Source organism: Lutjanus erythropterus, chromosome 18 (genome assembly GCF_056507025.1).
Source record: "Lutjanus erythropterus isolate fLutEry1 chromosome 18, fLutEry1.hap2, whole genome shotgun sequence".
Classification (NCBI taxonomy): Eukaryota; Metazoa; Chordata; class Actinopteri; order Lutjaniformes; family Lutjanidae; genus Lutjanus; species Lutjanus erythropterus.
The window spans coordinates 24,682,183-24,701,838 of NC_139334.1; the positions used below are offsets into that span (position 1 = coordinate 24,682,183).

General features: G+C 37.0%; 1 protein-coding gene and 1 long non-coding RNA gene across 2 annotated transcripts; both read right to left on the reverse strand.

The window, feature by feature from the left end:
- Positions 1-444: 444 nt before the first annotated feature.
- LOC146311135 (uncharacterized) lies at positions 445-6,538 on the reverse strand. The gene is made up of 2 exons (XR_014772304.1): positions 6,186-6,538; positions 445-4,662 (listed from the first exon to the last, which is right to left on the reverse strand). It is a non-coding gene; the product is annotated as an uncharacterized LOC146311135 (long non-coding RNA).
- Positions 6,539-7,794: 1,256 nt separating this feature from the next.
- Positions 7,795-16,318, reverse strand: chp1 (calcineurin-like EF-hand protein 1). Its single transcript, XM_084742540.1, has 7 exons — positions 15,919-16,318; positions 15,270-15,342; positions 13,005-13,085; positions 12,266-12,393; positions 12,074-12,135; positions 11,273-11,395; positions 7,795-9,367 (listed from the first exon to the last, which is right to left on the reverse strand). Exons 1-7 carry the CDS (start codon positions 15,983-15,985, stop codon positions 9,314-9,316), a joined length of 588 nt encoding a protein of 195 aa, XP_084598666.1. The 5' UTR covers positions 15,986-16,318; the 3' UTR covers positions 7,795-9,313.
- Positions 16,319-19,656: the final 3,338 nt, after the last annotated feature.

The window sequence follows — 19,656 nt, forward strand, 5'->3', positions numbered from 1 at the left end:
AGTAAAGGGCCACATTTCTTTCTAAAAGCAGCCTAACTAACATACTCTTCAAAGAACATTTGTAAAATATTCATATGTTGTTTTTCTAATCAAATTCAGGACTAGAGAAGGCTAAATGCTGTGGTCCTATTGTGTTTTTCCAGCTAATAACTGTCCATTATAGGCAATCTGCAGGCATCTGTTTGCAAAAAATGTGTACTTATTATTTAGTTTTATTTGTATTATTTGGTTATGAAACTCAAAAATCCTAGATGCCCCACTTTGGTTTCAAAATCCTCCCTATTTGTGAGTTCTCAAGGTTTGCAAGCGTGACTCTGTTTATAATTTAATAATTTTGTTTTCTGGTATGTAACAAGCATTACAGGGGTTTTAGCAAAGGAGATAATATACATCATGTCATTCATAACAACACTCAAACTGTAAGCAAACGTCAACACACAGGCATCCAATTGGCACCATGCTGCATTTTATTGCTGAATTTCTGATACAGATTCTTCTTCTTTATTTATTTATTTTTTTTTAGATAATACAAAACCAGACAAGAGGCTCACACGTAATAAGCATGCCCATTTCCTCCCTCTGGAGTGCATAGTTTCTACACAGTCCACCTCCTCAGTGGAAAAGTTGATCAACAAAGTAATGTCATTAATCATCTTACCTAAGCTTTTGTTATTTATTTTTTTTCATGGGAACAAAGGTTGAATGGTGTTTTTCAGCTGCACTGTGGCTGTACTGCCATGGTCATGTTTGGCACAACAGAGTGAGAGCAGAAACATTTAAAACTCTCTAAAATACTCTTTTTTTTTCTTTTTTTGGTGCAGTTTCGTCTGTAAAAACCACCGCTGATGATCGAAGCTACTTTAACATGCTTGCTGTTGTGTCAAACAACCGTCCCCACATTGTCACCTCGTCACAGAACATCTGATATGAACATTTCATTAGCCTAATTACACTCATTCACATTACAAAGTTGGATTATTGCATGCAATACAAATCATTCATTATTCTGCTAAAGTCATGCATATTTTTTAAACCCATATATTCATGTTGCTAGACGCCTACTTGTTGATAAATCGTGATTATAAATCCCCACAAACGAAGAGCATTACAGGGTTTTCAGAACACAGTATTCAAGACAGGATGGTGATGATGACGGTGCAAGTCAGTACATAGAGAGAAAGTGCTTTTCAAACAAGTGTCAAGTTCGTTCAGTAAGTCCTTTGCAGCCACAGAGTTACTGAAAGTCTATATCTCTAAAAGGAAGGATGGGTTTTGATGTAAAAATGCTACAGAAACTGAAATTTAAAGCATCTCTCATGTACCGATTGGTTTAGATTCTTGTTTTGGTGTTTAAAGAATGCAAGGCAGGGAAATTAGTAGTGAAAAATATACGTATTTACTTTATTTATCAGAGTAATAACATGCTACAGCTGTCCTCTGCAGGAACTATTCCAAACCTTTATTAAATGATGCCGTATCCTAAAGCCAAAAATGATACGATTCCCCCCCAGAAAAAACAAAAAAACTAAATAAAAATGACTAATAGATAGCTACCGTAAGCAGGGAGGGAAAATCCTTTCCACATGAAATTACGGACTCCTTTTTAACACTTACACCCTGGCACTAAACTCATGCATTATTGTAGGTTATTGCTTCTAAAACTCTAATCAAATACAATTTTATGGATTAAAATATATCGCTCTGAATCCCAAAACTATGAGGTATTATGTACAATAAAATGTCATGGTGAGATCTTAATTCTAGGACTAGAAACACTACATCGGATCCCTAGCATTTATACCCAAATCTAAGATTAAATTACTTACATTTCTCGTATGGTTTCTATCATTGTTACATCTGAGACTCACTTTTTGGGAGTTTTTTTGGCTGTTGAATAGGAGCTACCTAATTCTTTTGATGCTCTGACGGATACAATTTAGGACATTTCTTACGCTTTTATTTCAAGATAAGAATCCTAAAAACGCACAGCAGCTCTGTTAGAAAGCACTTACTTATATTGAGCATATACGCCTATATGATACAACTTCAATCAATACTTATTAACTGCATACCCTGATTGTGTCATACTTGTATTTTAAATCATGCAACTTATTCTACACCCGAGACACAGAACAAAAAAAACAGGAGATTTTGCATTATTCTAAGATTTTAGGGCAAAGCTGTATCTAAATGTGGTGTTTTTAAAGGTGCAGTATGTCAATCTACCACCCTTTTAATTAGACTGAAATGGTTTCAGCGGTTTTTGCGCTCCAGCTTAGTCTAGAAATCGATTTCACTATTTATTCTTCATGAAGCAAGCATCACTACTGGTCATGCATGGCTACTATAATAATGTTGGCACCACAGTCCCGCTAAATAAGCTAATGCACATGAGTCTATACATATCTTAATGGAAGACATTGGTGATTTTGTTGCTTTCAAACAACTTGTCACTTGTTTATACAATATACAGTTTGGTCAACAACATGACAGTTAAGATCAAATATTGCACAAATCCCGGTAAAATGTGATTTTTTTCTTATATAAAATCATAACAATGAAGCAAAAATAAAGTTGAACAAATGAGACCAGGGTATCCTTCACTGTAGGCTTGGATTAAAAGGAAATAAAGCTGATATTTTAGCACTGGTATCTCTCAGTTTACTGGACACAGAAAAGCAGCAGGCAGAGACGAAGTGATGTTTGATAAAGTTAACTGAGCAAAACAGATTTACTTATTTTTCAGATTATTTCAAGTGGTGCTTGATTTAGTCTAGCTCCACCTCTCTGGACCTCTTGGAGCTCCTGCACTCAGGGGTGTGTAATAATTTTGCATCCAATGAAACGCCTTCTCATTTTCTTTTTTAAGATGCTACGAGAGTGGACAGGCCAGGCCTCACTAATAACTGTACAAAAAACACAACTTTATTCACTGATTTGGGTGAAACTGGATCATATTTTATAGTGAAAATACTTTCTGGTTTTCCAACCCAAGTCCTCCGGCTGCTTTGCTTCAGCTCCCCTGATTTACAGAGTTTCCTGATAGACAGATAGCTTTACCTGTTGCTAGAGTTGCTAACTGCTGTTGTTAGCGGGTTGCAGACCACACTCCGCAGTCCCAGCCAGACTGAGACCGAACACAGCCTTGTAGGAAACAGTTCTGACATTATTAACAGAGTCTGACTGCTCCTAACTGTAGTCAACTAGCTGCACAGCTAATTGAGCTAACAAGCTAATGGCACTACAGTCAGCAGCAGTCAGCAGTTAACTACTTTAGCAACAACTAAAGCTATCCATCACTCAGGAGCCAAACCCGACAAGAAAAATCACCTCTCTACTCAATTCCCTGTCGTCAAACTAGCCTCCGTTGGTCGGGACAGGCTGAGGTGCGGCTGGTCCTTGAGGTGGAGCTGGACTAGAACAAGCTCCACCCATTGAGTTCTGCAGTGAGCAGCATCTTCATTACTTTGTTTGGCACAAAAGGAGTCAAATGGCCAATTCTGTCTCTACCTGCAGCATGTAAAAAATGCATGCCAGCACATTAAAATGACAAAAATAACATATCCAGGGTGGAAACACAAAATAAAGGGGGAAATATGTTTAGGGGGAGAAAGACAAAGACCAAATTAAGAGAATACTAAGGGAAGAAAACTGGACCAGACTTTCATAATAAAAGTGACTTTAGTTGCCAAATTTTAGGGATCTAAAGGATTAAGTCTACCTGCAACTTGTGAATAAACCTGCAGACTTGACAAAGGAGAGCAAAAAAATAGAGCATGGATTAAAAATACTACCTTGTGACTTTCCTTTAGAATAGATGCATAGGGGACCACAGTTTGAGAGAGTTTTCCTCAAAATGGTTTAACTGAAAGCAAATGTTTTTAAACTAAAGCCAAATGTATCCAGAAACAATACATATATATATATATATATATATATATGAAACTGCTGTGGCGCTTGCTTGACAACCTTTAAGTTTCTTGTACTGATCACGCTCCCTTTCACTCCTGTTGGACTTGTTATGACGATGAGGTAGTGCAAAAAAAACAAACAAAAAAACACCCTATGAGTCTAATTTAATCACAGGCCTTGATCTTTGCTACAGTATCTTGTGTCTTTACTTTCTTCCCAGGAAACGGGAGCAACTTGTTCATTATCAAACTGCTTTGATCTAATTACAGAGCGTGTGGGGACTTATTTTTACTTATTCAGGACAAATCAGTGACTACATTTACATGCAGCCTGATGATCAAACCCAAACCTGACTGAAAAATACCAAAATCATGGAGATTTTCGGGCAACTACACTGGCCTTTCAGCCAACCTAGTGACTTTAAAATCAGCATTTGGCTACATGTAGATGTAGTCAGTGTGTGCGTGATGGAAGTCACATTAGCCCACAGATGTCCTGATTGATGATCATGCTGCAGAAACAGGCCAGCACAGTAGGGGATGCTGTGGAAGAGAGAGGGCCAATGTCCCAGTGACAGCAGGAAGGAGGCCACTTGTGTCCCAAAAGCCCAAAAGAGGTCATCTTCACCGTGACTCTCCGGTCTTTACCTCCAAGGGTCTGGGTGGCTGAGGAAGGGATCTGTTGGCGGTGCTGCGGCTGGTGGTGTCTGCTTCAGCTGGTTTCACAACTGCATTGCCTGGAAAACCCATCCTGGAATGAAAATTCAATTTTTAGTTTGCGTCAAACCGTGCAATTCTCTACACAATGATTTAAGAGGGTTGTATAAAGATCTCTCAGTTCAAGAAAGTCTACAAAGAAAAAATAATGAAACTGTATGAAGGTAATGTGTTCACTTTATGAATTATTGTGTGGCACACGATTCCTTTTTTTCCCTCAAGTTTCTGTCTATATTGGTTGTTAATGAGGTTATCGGGGTATTGATGTTTCCACGCTTGTGAGAGTGCCATCAAAAAAAAAAAGAAAGATCTGAGCGCTCATTAGGGATCTCAGTTCAGTCAGTCTTCATTGTCATGTAATGGAATTGTCCTACTTTGTCTGCTTAGGACATTTTTCTTATATGACTGGTATTTATGGAGGCACTAACTATAATTTTTTGTGTTTTTTATACTGTATATACTGGTGTTTAATCAAGGTTTGAAATTCTGGTATCATGTTCACTCTAGTTGTTTAATCAATTTGTGTATTTGAACTGGTCTCTTCTAAAATTAAGCAGCTAAAAGATAAGACTATATTAAAGGTATTATCTGGACATCTGTCTATGGGGTCTATAAACTGTCAGAAAATAGTGAAAAATACCTGTTACAGTTTCTTAAAGGCCAGCCTGGCATGTTAAGATGTCTTGTTCTTAGGGCTGGACCAATACTGGATTTTAGGGGCTGATACCAATAATGATAGTAAGGAATAAAAAAATCCAATGGATATATTGGCCAATATATTGCAATGATCTTTCAAATTAAATACTTGTTAAGATATGTAATGGAGGCAAGATATTTTACAATTTAACAATAAATGAAATAAAAAAAAATTAAATTTAGATTACTCAAACATTAAACTTTCACTGGTATATGTATAAATATTGTATAAGTTGATGTACTTGTGCATGTTTTTATCTATTTATTTAATAGGTATTAAAATAGCAGTTAAAGTGTACAGTTTCATCACCTCAATGCCATTTTGGATTTTACATGTAGTTATATATTATATACATAAAAAAAATAATTTAAAAAATACATTAAAAAATTGCCTATAAAACCAAAAAAAAAAAAACAAACCAAAAAATAATCTGCATTATTTTCTTACAAAATAATAAAATAAAGTTTTCATATCGGCACATATCAGACAATATATGCAAGATCCAAATATCTGTCAGGCTCGAAACTAAGAAAACTGTACATATCCACAATGAAGAAGCTGAAACTTGTGAATAGCAACAAAAATCCTGGACCTGTTACAAAATGGAATATGGGCCCACTGATTGTTAACAGGCCACTAAGTCCACTGAAGTGGTCTGACGTGCAGCAAATGTAGTAAATTGACTGATGTATTAGATACTGAATTGTTTTGTCTAAAATCACCGGAATAGCAGAATGTATATTTAATATAAGAATGAATTTTCCCTTATAAGTACACTGCCAATTCCCAAAAGGAGTTAAACGTACAGAAAATTGTGTTAAAGCTGGGCACCAGGTCTGGCATGACTGAGAGGCACTGACCTTGGTGTGAGCGTTGGTCCGAGATGATGCAGAGGTATTTCCACTGTGGTTCGAGCTGCAGCTGCTTATAATGGTAAACAAAAGCCAGGGGGGATTCTTCCTCTACGGTCACACATTTACGTCTCCCGAACTGGACGTGTGCCGGGTCTGCTCTGGGGACAGCGGCCGCGCCGGGTGAGGACACATTTCGAGACGAATAAACCGAAAATCTCCGGGCCCCCCTTTCCTCCCTCCGTACGCCCCGGGGAGGAGAAGGTCCTCTCGTCCCCTTCTCCGCACACCCTCCGCTCTACGCCATTTTCGCTCTGTTACTACGAGCCAACGGAAGAGCGCGATGATTGAGCCGGAGAGCTGTCAATCAAAACTAAAGCCCGCCCCGGAAGTACCTCTTCTTCTGTTCTCATGACAGTTATCAATCAACTTTTGTGGTGCGTTTACAGGCGCTAATTGAAAACAAGAATGACCAAAATGAACAAAAATCCATTAATTAATTGAGTTAATTTAAGTGTTGCCTAAATTAGTATGTCCCAATACAGAAATGCACTCAAGCAAAAGCATCAATTACAAGAACAGCCCCTTTCCGAGTGAAATATTTATGTACGATTATGTTAACAAGTTAGGTAGAGGCTTGCCATATATACTAACTTTTAGGTGGTCTATTTTAATTCAGTTAGCTAAATGTAATTGTTGGTATGTTTATGAAAGACGGTAACCAGTACTTACCCATAAACATAACTCTTATCCTTGGAAAAAATCTTTTTACATAAGAACAGATCTCTGAAAAATTCACCAAGGAAAATAAATAAATGTATAAATAAATATTTTTAATTTTCATTATAATTTCACAAGTAACTGTGTCATTACTCTTATAAACATAACAGAAGAAAAATAATGCTTTGAAACTCTAACTTAAAACTTAATGTGAACCCCTAAAAATCACAGGTCTTTATTTAAAATTCATTTTTATTTTATTCTTATGTATCTTTTTTTTTTTTTTCTTATTTTGCTTACTCTTATTATTCCTCTTCTGTTTTATATTTGAGTGTCATGATGCTTGTCTGTTGTCTGGAAAAGAAGTGTTTAGTAAAGTACTGTTTTATGCCATTTACTGTCTGTAATGTAATTTTATTAGACTTAAGTTGCTTAAATAAATAGCACTGAGACAGTCATTTCATCGAGTAGTTGATCAGCAGAAATTGATTAGTTGATTAATCACATTTTCAATTGACATAAAATTAATCAATATATTTTTTAAATTAATTTATCTTAGATCATTTATAAAGCAAAACTGTCATTTACATTTACTGTTTACTACTTCTCAGATTTAAAAAATGTTGCTTTGATATAAACTGAACATCTTCTTGGATTATTTGTTATTTCATCTCCCTCTGAGTTGGTGGGATTGCTAAGAGTACAATAGCAGTAGTACATTAGCTTTTGCATTTGTTATATGTTTTCAAGTCTTTATTATTGGGGAATTTCTCTCACGCACAATGAAAATGAACTCAGTTTAGTGTTGGCCTAACATAAGTGTCTCACACAGTCTCAAGGCTAAAATAAAACCAGATACAGACTGTTAAGAAAAGCAGCCATAATGAATGACACAAAGAAAGCATGGCACTTATTTTATTCAAATCAAATTCATGAATCACTTTGATAATACCTAGACCAACAGCACATAACATGTGAATCATATCCGACTGATAATCACGTAATGATTAATAAAATGGTCAGGCTGTAGTTCCTGCACTCCGCTGCTGGAGGGTGTCCTTGTAATGATTTAACAAACTCACATTAAAGATTAAAGACATTTACACTCCAATTCATGAACACTACTGCCTGTACAGAAAATATAGTTTGAATGCATTTGATTTTCTTTAGTATCTTGAACTCATCAATGGGAAAAAAAAAGGTCAAAGACAAATCGAGCAGTGCATAATTCAACAAACATTTTCCTCTTAGCCACAGGGACACTGATCATATAAATAGAAGCATAGCGTTGTGAGTTTACCTGTTTTAAGTCTACAAACTAACTGGTCCACGGCCCAGTTTCCACCACAGGGCCTGACGCTGCCAACCAGAGCTTTATTAAGACCCAATCAAGGGGTTAAACTGCCCTATGTTTGCCTGTGAAAACATGTGCCAGGGAAGACACACATACTTGCCAAAGATATAGCAGCATTTCATGTGAAATCTTCATTATTACCACCACAGTTTTTAATGTGACCGAATAAGCAGGTCTTTAAAAACCACATTATTCACACATTAAACAGCAGTGGCTCTAACAGGCCCCGGGTGGTTGCTGGCTTTCAGAGGTGGTCAAACTTGCTTTGGTTGAAGTCCAACAATCGAAACAGGAAATTTACAAACTATTGGCAGTAGCTAGGTTAAAAAAAAATACACACAAACATGACCATAGGTTCCTGTTTACTGTTCGGATAATAACTTAGAAAGGGAGAACCAAAGTCATGGCACTTCAGTGAGTAAAACACGAAAAATCTGTGGAGCAGGTCCTGCTTTGTTTCGAGGGACAAACTTGCCTGGCTGGCTGCTCTGACTTGCCCTGCCTCAAGTCAAAGAAAAAGGAGTCATAAAGTCCTGTTAGCACTACAAACACTGTCTGCTTAGAAGTGGAATCACACATCTTACAAGTTTCACTTTGAACCATTGCATATGTACACAGACAAAGACGCAGCTTGAGCTAAATATCCATTAAACAGCATGAGTAAACGTACTCACTGCAATTGCAAAAAGCTTTATCGTACCGTTGCTATAAAACTATATTTCATGTGAAAGTGGAACAGCAGTGGTACTAACCGTGACCCTCTAAAAGTTTTCTAATAAATAATGTTCCATTACCGGGAAAAAAAAAAAAATACACAGTGACATTGCATAAAACAACCCAAGGCACGCAACTTTTCCCTTTGTTTACAGAGCAGTGCAAAGGCAGAAACTCAGGATCTACGACATGATCTACCCAATGCTTGGTCTGACGGCGTGTACTCATACTGTGGGCCACAGCAGCCTGCTGAGAAGCTGGATGAGGTTGTGTTCTGACATCAACTGACATGTTGAAGCTCTACTCAAAATAAAAAAAAAAAGAAAAAAGAAAAAAGAAAACAAGCAATTTAGTGCAGGAACCTAATGCTCATTTTCTGTTCCACGTCCACCTTCTCCAGCACCTGAGAAAACAATCGAAACAGAACAAGTTTAGACATTTGGAAGAACTGCTGGGCTGTTTCACTTCCAGGTTTAAACAGAGATCAACACTGGCTGTTAGTCAAGAATTTTGCTAAGCGTTAACAAAAAACATTTTATCAGTCTTGAAATTTAAATTGATTTGAAACATTTTAACTTGAAAACCAGGGCTAGGATTGACCTCAAACCACAACCTTTCTTGTGCTGTCGCAGTCACTAAGCAAGGATACAAGTTCTACTTTTTGTACATGCAAAGACATCCTGTGCTGAGTAAAATGTGTCCTTGGAATATTTGTTTTTCTTTTCTGTGGCCAATCCAAGGCTCTGGTTTGTGTCCCACTGGGGCCTCCAACGCTAAAAATGTACAGTATATGCTCATGGTAGTGGTACACGGTCAGAGCTTTTCATTAAAACCACCCTTCGAACTGGATTTGTTATGTTGTTGCTTCTTTAGCAACAACATAAACAAACCTTAAAACCTCTGGAAGTTCGGCTTTAAATAATGCATATATGATATCAAAGTTGAGTGTCCCATGAGGTATCCACAAACATCTGAATGAAAATAAAAGTTCACAACAATCAGTAAACCTTGTTTTTTTTAAAAAAAAAATAGCTCATTTAGCAGTTTAGACCATTTGTCAAGACTGTGTAGACACGTTTTGATTGACATCTCCATCAGGAGTACTGGAACAGAAGCTAAACAATGTACTGCTGTGTACAGGGTCAGCAGCAAAATATATTTTAGCCACCTAATAATAGGACCACCTTAAAAAAAAACATCAATATCAATTTAAAGCAGTGAGAAAAGAAAAATTTTATTGTGCGCTTACTTTGCCATCAGACAGACTTTTCCCACAAGGAACTGAAGCTGTCATCTGTGCTCTCCTCTGGTCTACCGCTGCCTTAATCACATAGTTTGTTTGTGTTGCTGTGGTTTATTGGTGTTTTAGCATTAGTTTGGATTTCAGGCCAACATTACTTGCTGCGGTTAGAAGCAGTTGTAAATCAGCAACTCCTGTGTTCTGAGGTAAAACTACTAATGTCAAAGGAGTCTGGAGCAAACGGCTTCAGTTAGACATTTTTGACTCGGTTCAGACTCAAAGAAGCAGATAAAGCAGGAGACGTTTTGTTGCACCCGTTCAATGCAACTTAAGTGAGTAATTTTGCAATAACTGTACAAGAATAATCATAGCCAAATCAAAGTGAATTCTAAAGTGAACAAAAACTTAAATGTTTCATATTAAAACTAATTTCTAATATTTTTATATGCTTACCATCGTGCACATAAAACCCTAAATTACATAGTGGGGATGCACAATAAAAATCAGGGCTGATAAACTATGGGATGATAATGGGAAATTTATATATTTTTTTATTATTCAAAAAGCACAACTCTAGCCGATTAATATTAGTCATAATAATATCTGATTTGACAGATTATTACTAAACATTTAATCTGAATTCTTAGGCAAAATGCTCTATAAAAGCCTAAGTATTTTTGTGAATTTTTTGTTGGACTAACAAAAAATTAAATAAATGAGGGAGTCAAAGTTTTTACTATAATAGTGACGTCCATTAGATTTGGTTCGGTGCTACGGAATATTAAATCATCAATCTTTGCTCACTACATATTTTCCTACCCTAAAGTGTGCATAAACTGCAGATTATTTTTAAATACAAAACAATGTGACATTCTCAGTTATCTTATCAGTATCAGCCATGACAGACAGCTAATCATTGGTCATCAGTATGAGCTGAAAAAAATCTATGATGTACATCCCTATTTTAAAGTTAAAAGACCAGTGTGAATTTGGGTTTCCAGTGGCTTTAAGAAGTAAAGAATACAGTAGCATAAACAAGTACACAAGAGAATCGTATATGTAACTTGCCTTGATGAATTCATTGAAGGAAATGGAGTTATCTCCATTTGTGTCAGCTTCCTGTATGGTCCTATCAGCAATGCTGCCAAGCTGTTCATCTGAAATGTTTACACCAACCATCATCCTTAAGACCTGCGAAGAATGAACAAAAAAAAAAATCCCTTCATGGTTAATGAAAGATCAAATAATAGTCATCTCATGTTTCCTTAAACAATATGGCGAAATCTTTTGTAAACAATATAAAAGCCACACGTATCAAGCAGCCGTGCTTAACTGCAGGAACTGCAAATACAATGAAAACACATTTACTGAAACGGGTGGACAAGAATTACTTTGAGCTGCATGTTTAAGAGTGTTAAGAGGCTCGTGCCTCGCATGAAGCGGGCCACGCACAAGTGTTTTGCGCAAAACAAGAGATTTGTCTGAGTCATTTAACCCCGAGCTTACGGCAATTGCAGGTCAACTCAATGTTACCGAAACCGCGTTGACTTCACAGAGGGACAACAAATAACAGAGAGGGAAGCCAAAATACAGGATACGACACTGTCTGGGAGAAATCAACCTGTAGTTAAGGTGAGGTATCACCTCATTATCAGCAGGAGGGCAAAGTCTCCTCATCAACATGGAAATCCCTCTCGCTGCGCTGCATTTTGACATATGGACGTTGCACAATAGCTTTTGTTCCTTTGTTGAAGGTGAAATGATTGAAAAGCAAATATTTTCAGAGGCAGTAATACTGGATTTCCATGAAGAAAAGCAAACTTCACTGTGACTCAGCATCCTATTTATATGACACACCAGTCCACTCACCTGCAGCAGCTCATCCCGAGAGATTTTGTCATCTCTGTCCAAGTCATACAGACGGAAGGCAACTGAGAAAATAAAATATAAATAGGTCATGGCAGATACAGTAAGCTCACTTTAATGAAATCCTGTGAATTTTCATGATGCCGGTCACCAGCTCCACCGGGACACACCCGTGTGACCGAGCGCTACACTCACAGAGCAGCTTGTTTGTCCTGCTGTTAAGTGGCTCGCTAGCAGAGGCGTTCTTGTTCTTCTCATTGTCCTCGATTGGTCTGAAGTGAGCTAAGGTCCTCATGAAGCCCCTGAAGTTTACCTGGTCTTCTCTAAAAAAACAGAGATGAATTTAACTACGCAGCACATCAAACAGAGAAAAAAGCTTTAAAACAACTTTCTCAATAAAAGACACAAAAGAAGCTATCAGATTTTCTTTGTGCTGGCTCAGATTACCTTTTCACTCATTATCTGTGCGAGTAACACAATGAAAAGTCCAACTAGTCGTAACCCAACACCATTTTGCACAGTAAAACACTCTCAACCATATTCTCAAGTTGTTCTGGAGCAAACAAGCCAAAACCAGAGAAAGAGGAACACATCTAAAACCATTTAAAAGCCAACACTAGAATTAAGACGCCTACACATCTGACTTTTTGGGATTTTAATGACAGATCTTGAAAACATCTGGTTTTCAACTTTCAGACTGATAAACAGCCACACAACTGCCAAATATACAGAAAGAACCTGCGGTGGTCAACAACCCCATTTGAATTGGCAGAAAAGGCCGAGCCTCTCGAGTCTGCAGTCGAGCAGCCACAAGTGGAAACCCTGATGGGCTCCTTCAGCTTTGTGGTGGTTGTGACTCAAACCTAAAATGCGCCCTCCTGTGCAAAAAACAAGATTTCCAAAGACAGCAAGACGAATAACAGAGACAGCTCACCCCTCGGGAAAGAACGCATTGATGATTCTGTCTCCCAGCGGGTTGATGGCCAACTCCGGGATCCTCTGGAAATCTTCCCGACTGCAGACGGGAGGAGATGTGATCAAAATTACAGTTCAGTATAACATTTTTAACAGATAAAATCAAGAGAGATGTACAACACTTTGCCTCAGAGCTTAAGAGATAGTTCAGGGTTTTCAAAATTGTAGATGGTGGTCAGCACACCTTCAGTTTGAAGAGGCAGAAGTACTGGTTTAGGAAGCTAATCAGTGTATTGCTGTCGACATATTTTAGCCACCTAAAAATATCAATACACTATATGTATAGAATATTTCCACCACTTTACCTTGTTATCAGTCAGCCTTTTCTGATGAAAAACTGCCACTATATAAACCAAACACTGCTCTCTCCAAAGCCACCAAACACCAGTCATTTTTCCTCACAGAACATGTGAGTTTCTGGTTTACCGCTGCCTCGGTCTGTTTGTTTGTTTGTGTTACTGTGTGACTTCTGTGTTTTAAATGGTTAGTTTGGATTCGGACCAAAGTCACACAATAACACAAACTAACCGACAGAGGCAGTGGTAGACCAGCAACTCCTGTGTTCTGCAAGGTAAAGTGACTGATTTCGCCAAAGGAGTCCGGTGGCTTTGGTGAGAGCAATATTTGGTTTATATAACGTTAGTTTCCCGACAGAAAAGGTTGTCTGACGTTAAGGTAAAGCAGGTTTGACATTTGACTACAGATCATGCCCAGAGCAATACATTGCTTAGCTTCCTACATCAGTGCTCTTGCTGCTTGGGGCGTGTTGACCGCCATCTCCTGAAGGTAATACACTGACTATAGATAAGAACCTCATACAACCCCACTTAAAAATATCTGAACTACCCCTTTAAATTGTGGTGAAGTTCAAAAAGATAGGACACAGTATAAAGGTCTAGCAGCTGTGTCTTCATCACTCCTTAATGCCAGACAAATATCAAAACAGGAGATGATTAACTTAAAAAAGGACATCAAATAAATATTTCTAATCTGAAGGTGGCAAAATATATCAACTGATGACTTGTGAATTTGTCCATCAGTGGCCCATCAGCAGGACAGGAAGCTGGTCTGCTAAGATTGAAGTTAAATCTAACTGTTGTGGCAACTAATGAATGATAAGAAAGTCACCTTGGGAAAAATGAGAATGTACCCGACTGTGTGCTTAAAGCACTGGAGCGAGAACCAGCGGAACCTAGAACTTGTTATGTGTAAACACCACAGCTTTCAAAAGCTCTGTGCAGAGTTGTTTTACCCTTGAGAGACTGATCTGCAAATGAACCCTCACTGCCAAATCAAAGAGCTGTGCCAAACCAAGTTTCAAACTAAAGTTTTAGCAGCTTTAATGATTACTTCTCTCTTCACTTATTGCTTGTTCTGCCCAGACTGAGGACAGAGCGAGGAGTTAATCACAAACCACAGAAATGCCACACTGTGGTCTCAACTGAATACTCAAAATCTGAGTGCCTGTAGCTGATAAAGCTACACGGAGGATTTAATCATCAATCACAGTGTTCTTTGAATGAAGAATGAGTGATGTCTTGTGGCTGTCAACCTTTGTCTAAATTGTTTTTAAACAGGATTGCACAATCACTTGAAACATTATCAAAATTGCATTATGGCCAAGTGCAATCTCCAAATCAGAGAAGCTGCATTTTTTGACAAAGGAAATATATGTGGCAAAACAGCATTATAATGAGATGTCCTGGCCTACAAGTCTTGTTCTCCAGATGTAATGTTTGTTTGGTACAGACCCTGGCAAATGTCACATCATGATTTAAAGTTTCTCCTCAGTGAAAATGAAAAATGATAATCCCCACTAAATGTGAATCATCATAATATCTGTAAAAAAAAAAAAATTACAGCGACTATTTGAAATGACTTTTTTATCCATATGGTGCAGCTCCAGTTTTAAAGAACATTCTGTTCTGAAAAATTACAAAAAATCTATTAATTCTTTGTAATTTAATTTAAGTAGTTAGTTCACTTTGTCTGTAATTTTGTTGTAGGAATGTCAAAAGTCTATACCTGCTATAAAAAAGGGAAGAAACACAGACAAAGACAATATATGGCACAAATAACCCATAGACATCTTCATTAAATAACAACTAATCTTATCTGCTTATCTGCCACAGTGACTGACAAGAGAACCAAATAAATCCGCCACAGCATCAAACTGGTGTTTAATGTGGTTATTTTCATAATGGTTGGTTATGATCTTGCTTACCTGAGGGTGCCGTTTTCACCTTTGTCCAGACTGGTGAAGCGACTGTACAGGCGAGTGATCTGACTGTGGGAGACTGTAGGGAGGATTACCAAAGATTTTACTACCAGATGACCAGATGATAACAGATACACAACGCTACAGATAAAATGAGATTTGAATGCAACCTTTTAAAATGCATTTACTCCATATTTATGTCCTCTTACATACTTTATTATTACATATTGTATTTTTAAAACGTATATTTATAATATTATTGTATATTCTATATTTAACTGTTATTTTTCAGTCTTTTATTACTTAACTTACTGTTGTTTTGTGATAGAGCATTCCAGATTTTCACACAATGTTAACAAATATATTGAATCTCGAATATACTGGAGCTGTCTTGTTCAGAGGTTGAATGAGAACTATCACCCAGTTATCCAGCCAAGAGACAGACAGCAGCAATAATATGAGAAATGCTATTAGCGCAACATCCTTTTATTACGTGATTTAGTAAGTTCACAGAACAGACATTAGGTAAGCTTCCAGTAACTTTCTGACTGCTGTGAATGGCAGCATTAATGTGTGTGTAAGTACAGCAGGCAGCTAATGTGTGACAGTCTTCATCTTCATCTTCATCACAGGAATTAGTCTGAGCTCAACTTACAGCCAGTCTCCTTCTTTATTTCTTCGATTTCCTCTTCTCGCAGTAACGTTGACGCTCTGGATCCCATGGTGAAATGTTAAAGGCTGTTGAACACCAGCAGACTCGCCAACGAGTCTTGCGCAACCAAACCAGCTGTGAAAAATCTCGATCCGGGACCGACCTGTGTTAAAGTTAGCCGACAAGCTAACGGCTAAACAACTGCTTCAACTCGCTGTAGTCGCTTTGCTGTGAAAGCAGCGGGGAACCAACAGAGCCGTTACAGCGAGAGGTTTTTCCGTCCTCCAAATGATGTAGATCGGCTGATACTCCGTTTGCTAGTAGAGATTTACAATGGTAGGTGGTGTTTTCATGGTACCAATACGGGTTTCGGTCAGGTTGTCTTCCTGTTTTAAGAGGAGGGCAGGTACTAAACGAGGCCGCCTCCCCAGCAGGACGGTCTCCATGGAGTTGGGTAGCAAAGTCTTTTGCCTGCTTAAAATTTGAAGTTAATCCTTCTCGCTGAACTATATTTTAATTTAAAATGCCGCGGAGTCTTTTGTTTTTTGTTTGTTTTGATGCTTTAATTATTCAGACAGGCAATGTACAAAAATTAAGGCAAATATTAAGGACTTAACTTCCCTCGGGATGAAGTGAATAGACAGCACAAGAGATACAAAACACAGACAGCAAAAAAGACACAAAATAAAATAAATTGAGAATAATAAAACGTAAAATAACGATAAATTAAGCATGATTAAACGGAAAATATCCAAATCATAAATAAGGGTTGATTAAGCAATTGTTTTAAAAACATTCATTAATTTCCATTTAGTTTATAGAGGTCTTTGGCACATTTGGAATATATTAATTTAAGGGAACTGATCCAAAGCTGAATTTCATTATACTAGCCAAATGAGATGGGTGGGGTTTTAATAAATCTAGCTTTGTGAATTAAAAAAAAAGGGCAAGAATAATTTAAACATTGGTCATCAGGTCCAATTTTTTTATCTGCTAATGACACACCAAAAAATACCATTATGATCTAAAACAGTGGTTTTCCTGCATAACCGTACACAGCTTTGTATGACTGCGTGAAATAAAATAAAATGCTTAAAATGCTGTGTTAACTGGTTTGTTGAACAAATAAAGTTAATACTACTTCAAAAGACCAGTCAGTAATGCTAAAGAGAAACTAGCTGCGGAGTGGGGGGACCATCCTGCCAGGGAGACCATCTCAACCATAACAGCTGTCATGTGTAGAAGGGAGCCCTTAATTTGCGAAACTCTCGCGAGACTTACACGATATTTTCTTAATAATTCACATTGTACAAAATAATTATTTCGTTTTCTGTATTTAAGCTTTTCTTTGGGTTAGGCACAAAAACACCCGGTTAAAGTTTGGGAAAGATCATGGTCAGGATTAAAATGATCACTCTCGCGAGATCGCGAGGTCTGGAGTTCCCTTGTAGATACGACCCATAACAGCCCGGTCAGCCGTGGGATCAAATTCCGAGCGAAATTCATGCCAGTAACTAAAAATTAATTATCTCATCTAATCATAAAAACTCAAACTATTGTAATTAATCACTTTAACACTTAAACATCCTGCTCCAAGCATACAAAAACACTCGGATTTGTATCTGTTATTTTTAAAATCATCTTGTTATAAAATAAATCTTTTTAAAAAAGTCCACAATCTGTGCATTTGAGAGTAATTTAAATCTATTTTTGTAAGGTATATAGACATACATACACTCATATACTATACATAATCGCTTTCTTCATGTATTTCCATTCCATATGTTGGCTATGTCTTTGCACTATTTGTACTATTTGTATTTGTCTACTATTTACAGTAACACCTGACTTGTATATATGTTGTTGGCCATTTAAAAAAAAAATCCTTATGGTGTCATTACATGTCGTGGATACATGTCCTGTTATTTAACCACCCTGACACAATTTTTTGTGATCATAGTGTGTGTCTATACATATTTCCATAGACAAACTTTAAAAGATAGACACGTAAAATAATTAAATTAAAACCAGATAACAAATATAGGAGTAGAATAAAACAGTCAGTAAAAAATAAAAGCCAAAGACCAAAAAAATAACCTCCACACAAATATATACAGCTTCATACCGTCTAAAAAAGATGTAGGTCAACATGTCGCCACTAGATGTCACAATTTCATTATTTCATGTGTCCTGTTATTTTTCAGTGCAGAGTTTGTTACTTGATGTGTGTGATGCTGTCAGTCAACATGTCCTAATGCCAGTCAGCCAAATTAGAGGCACAAGAATTAATCACAATATACAGCTGGGAATGTCAATAGTTTTGCAAGTGTCTGGACATAAATGATACTTGAAATAATAATAATAAAAAAAAACATTTGACTGATTGACATTTTGTTAATCCTGTTCTGGTATATTTTAAATGTGAACCTCATGGTGGCGCTAGAGGAAAGTGGACCAAAGTGGTGGATTGAGTCACTGAGTGCAGTGACATAGCACAACATACATTTTTTGGATTGCCATAAAGTTTGGGGAAATAAATGAGGGTTAATGCTCATGAAAAATAATAAAGAAACCAAAATAAAAATTAAGAAATGAATCTGTAAAATGGAAAATTACTTGATAACAAGGTAAATGAATAGGGGCGTTAATAAAAGGGTAAATAATCATAGAAGCAAATTAAAACCAAAATATAATTTATGCCACATTTCAGAAATAAATAAATGCTTAATTTTATTTCTAATATTATTTTTGGTGCATTTAATGGAATATTAATTCAGTAGAAGTAAAATCTGCATGTTGAAGTATCCTTGGGCAAGATACGGAACCTCAAATTGCCCCCAAAGGTATCACTGCCAGTGTATGAATGGGTGAATGTGGCGTTTGTTGTGTGTATTTGAGTGGTTGTAAGACGAATAAAGTGCAGTCCAGATACCATTTATTTATTTCTGATTTTGCCAGTCTTTCAGTATCAGTGGCAGGCATAAGAAAAAATAAATCAGAGGAGGGAGATTTCTTTATATTTTGCATTTTGAGAATCAAGTCAAAATGTTGAGAAGAAAGTTGCAACACCATTTCAACATGGCATCTCTACTTAACTCAATATTTTGACTTCATTCTCAAAATGCAAATGCTTGGCACTGACACTGAAAAGTTTATTCTCTACATTTTATCTTTACGCAAAAATAAAAAACCTTCCTCATACTTTTTCCCTTAATGTGGCCCCAACACTGTTGTAGGTTCAGTACCTGCAAAACTAGTATTCCCATCAACCTCTGCTTTACTTTCTGTCAAGTGCTGATTAGGTAAACACCTTTAAAACAAACATACGTTTAATGAAACATTTTTAATCTTGTCTGTCATTTGAAGTAATGCCTGGAGTATAGTTTGTTTTCTTTTTGTGTACAGATGTACTTGATGCATTATATTATAGAAGAAGAGGGTATTTCTAGCTGCATCAAGCACTAAAAATGCTGAAAAGTAATATCCTGTAAAATGTATCAGGTGTTAAAAGAAGCTCACAGGGAGGACAAATCCCCAGAAATCTGACAGTAGTTCACAGTTTAAGAGGATGTATGTTGGTCTAACTGTCTGTCGGGCAGAGGAGTGGACACTTAAAAAGGGTTTCTGATCACAGGAAAATAAGCTTAAATAGAATTATCCGGACAGATCCTCTTCTGCAAACTACCTTCTGTTAATGTGTTAAGAATACTACCATGTGAAATAGTGAAGAACAGTAAAAAC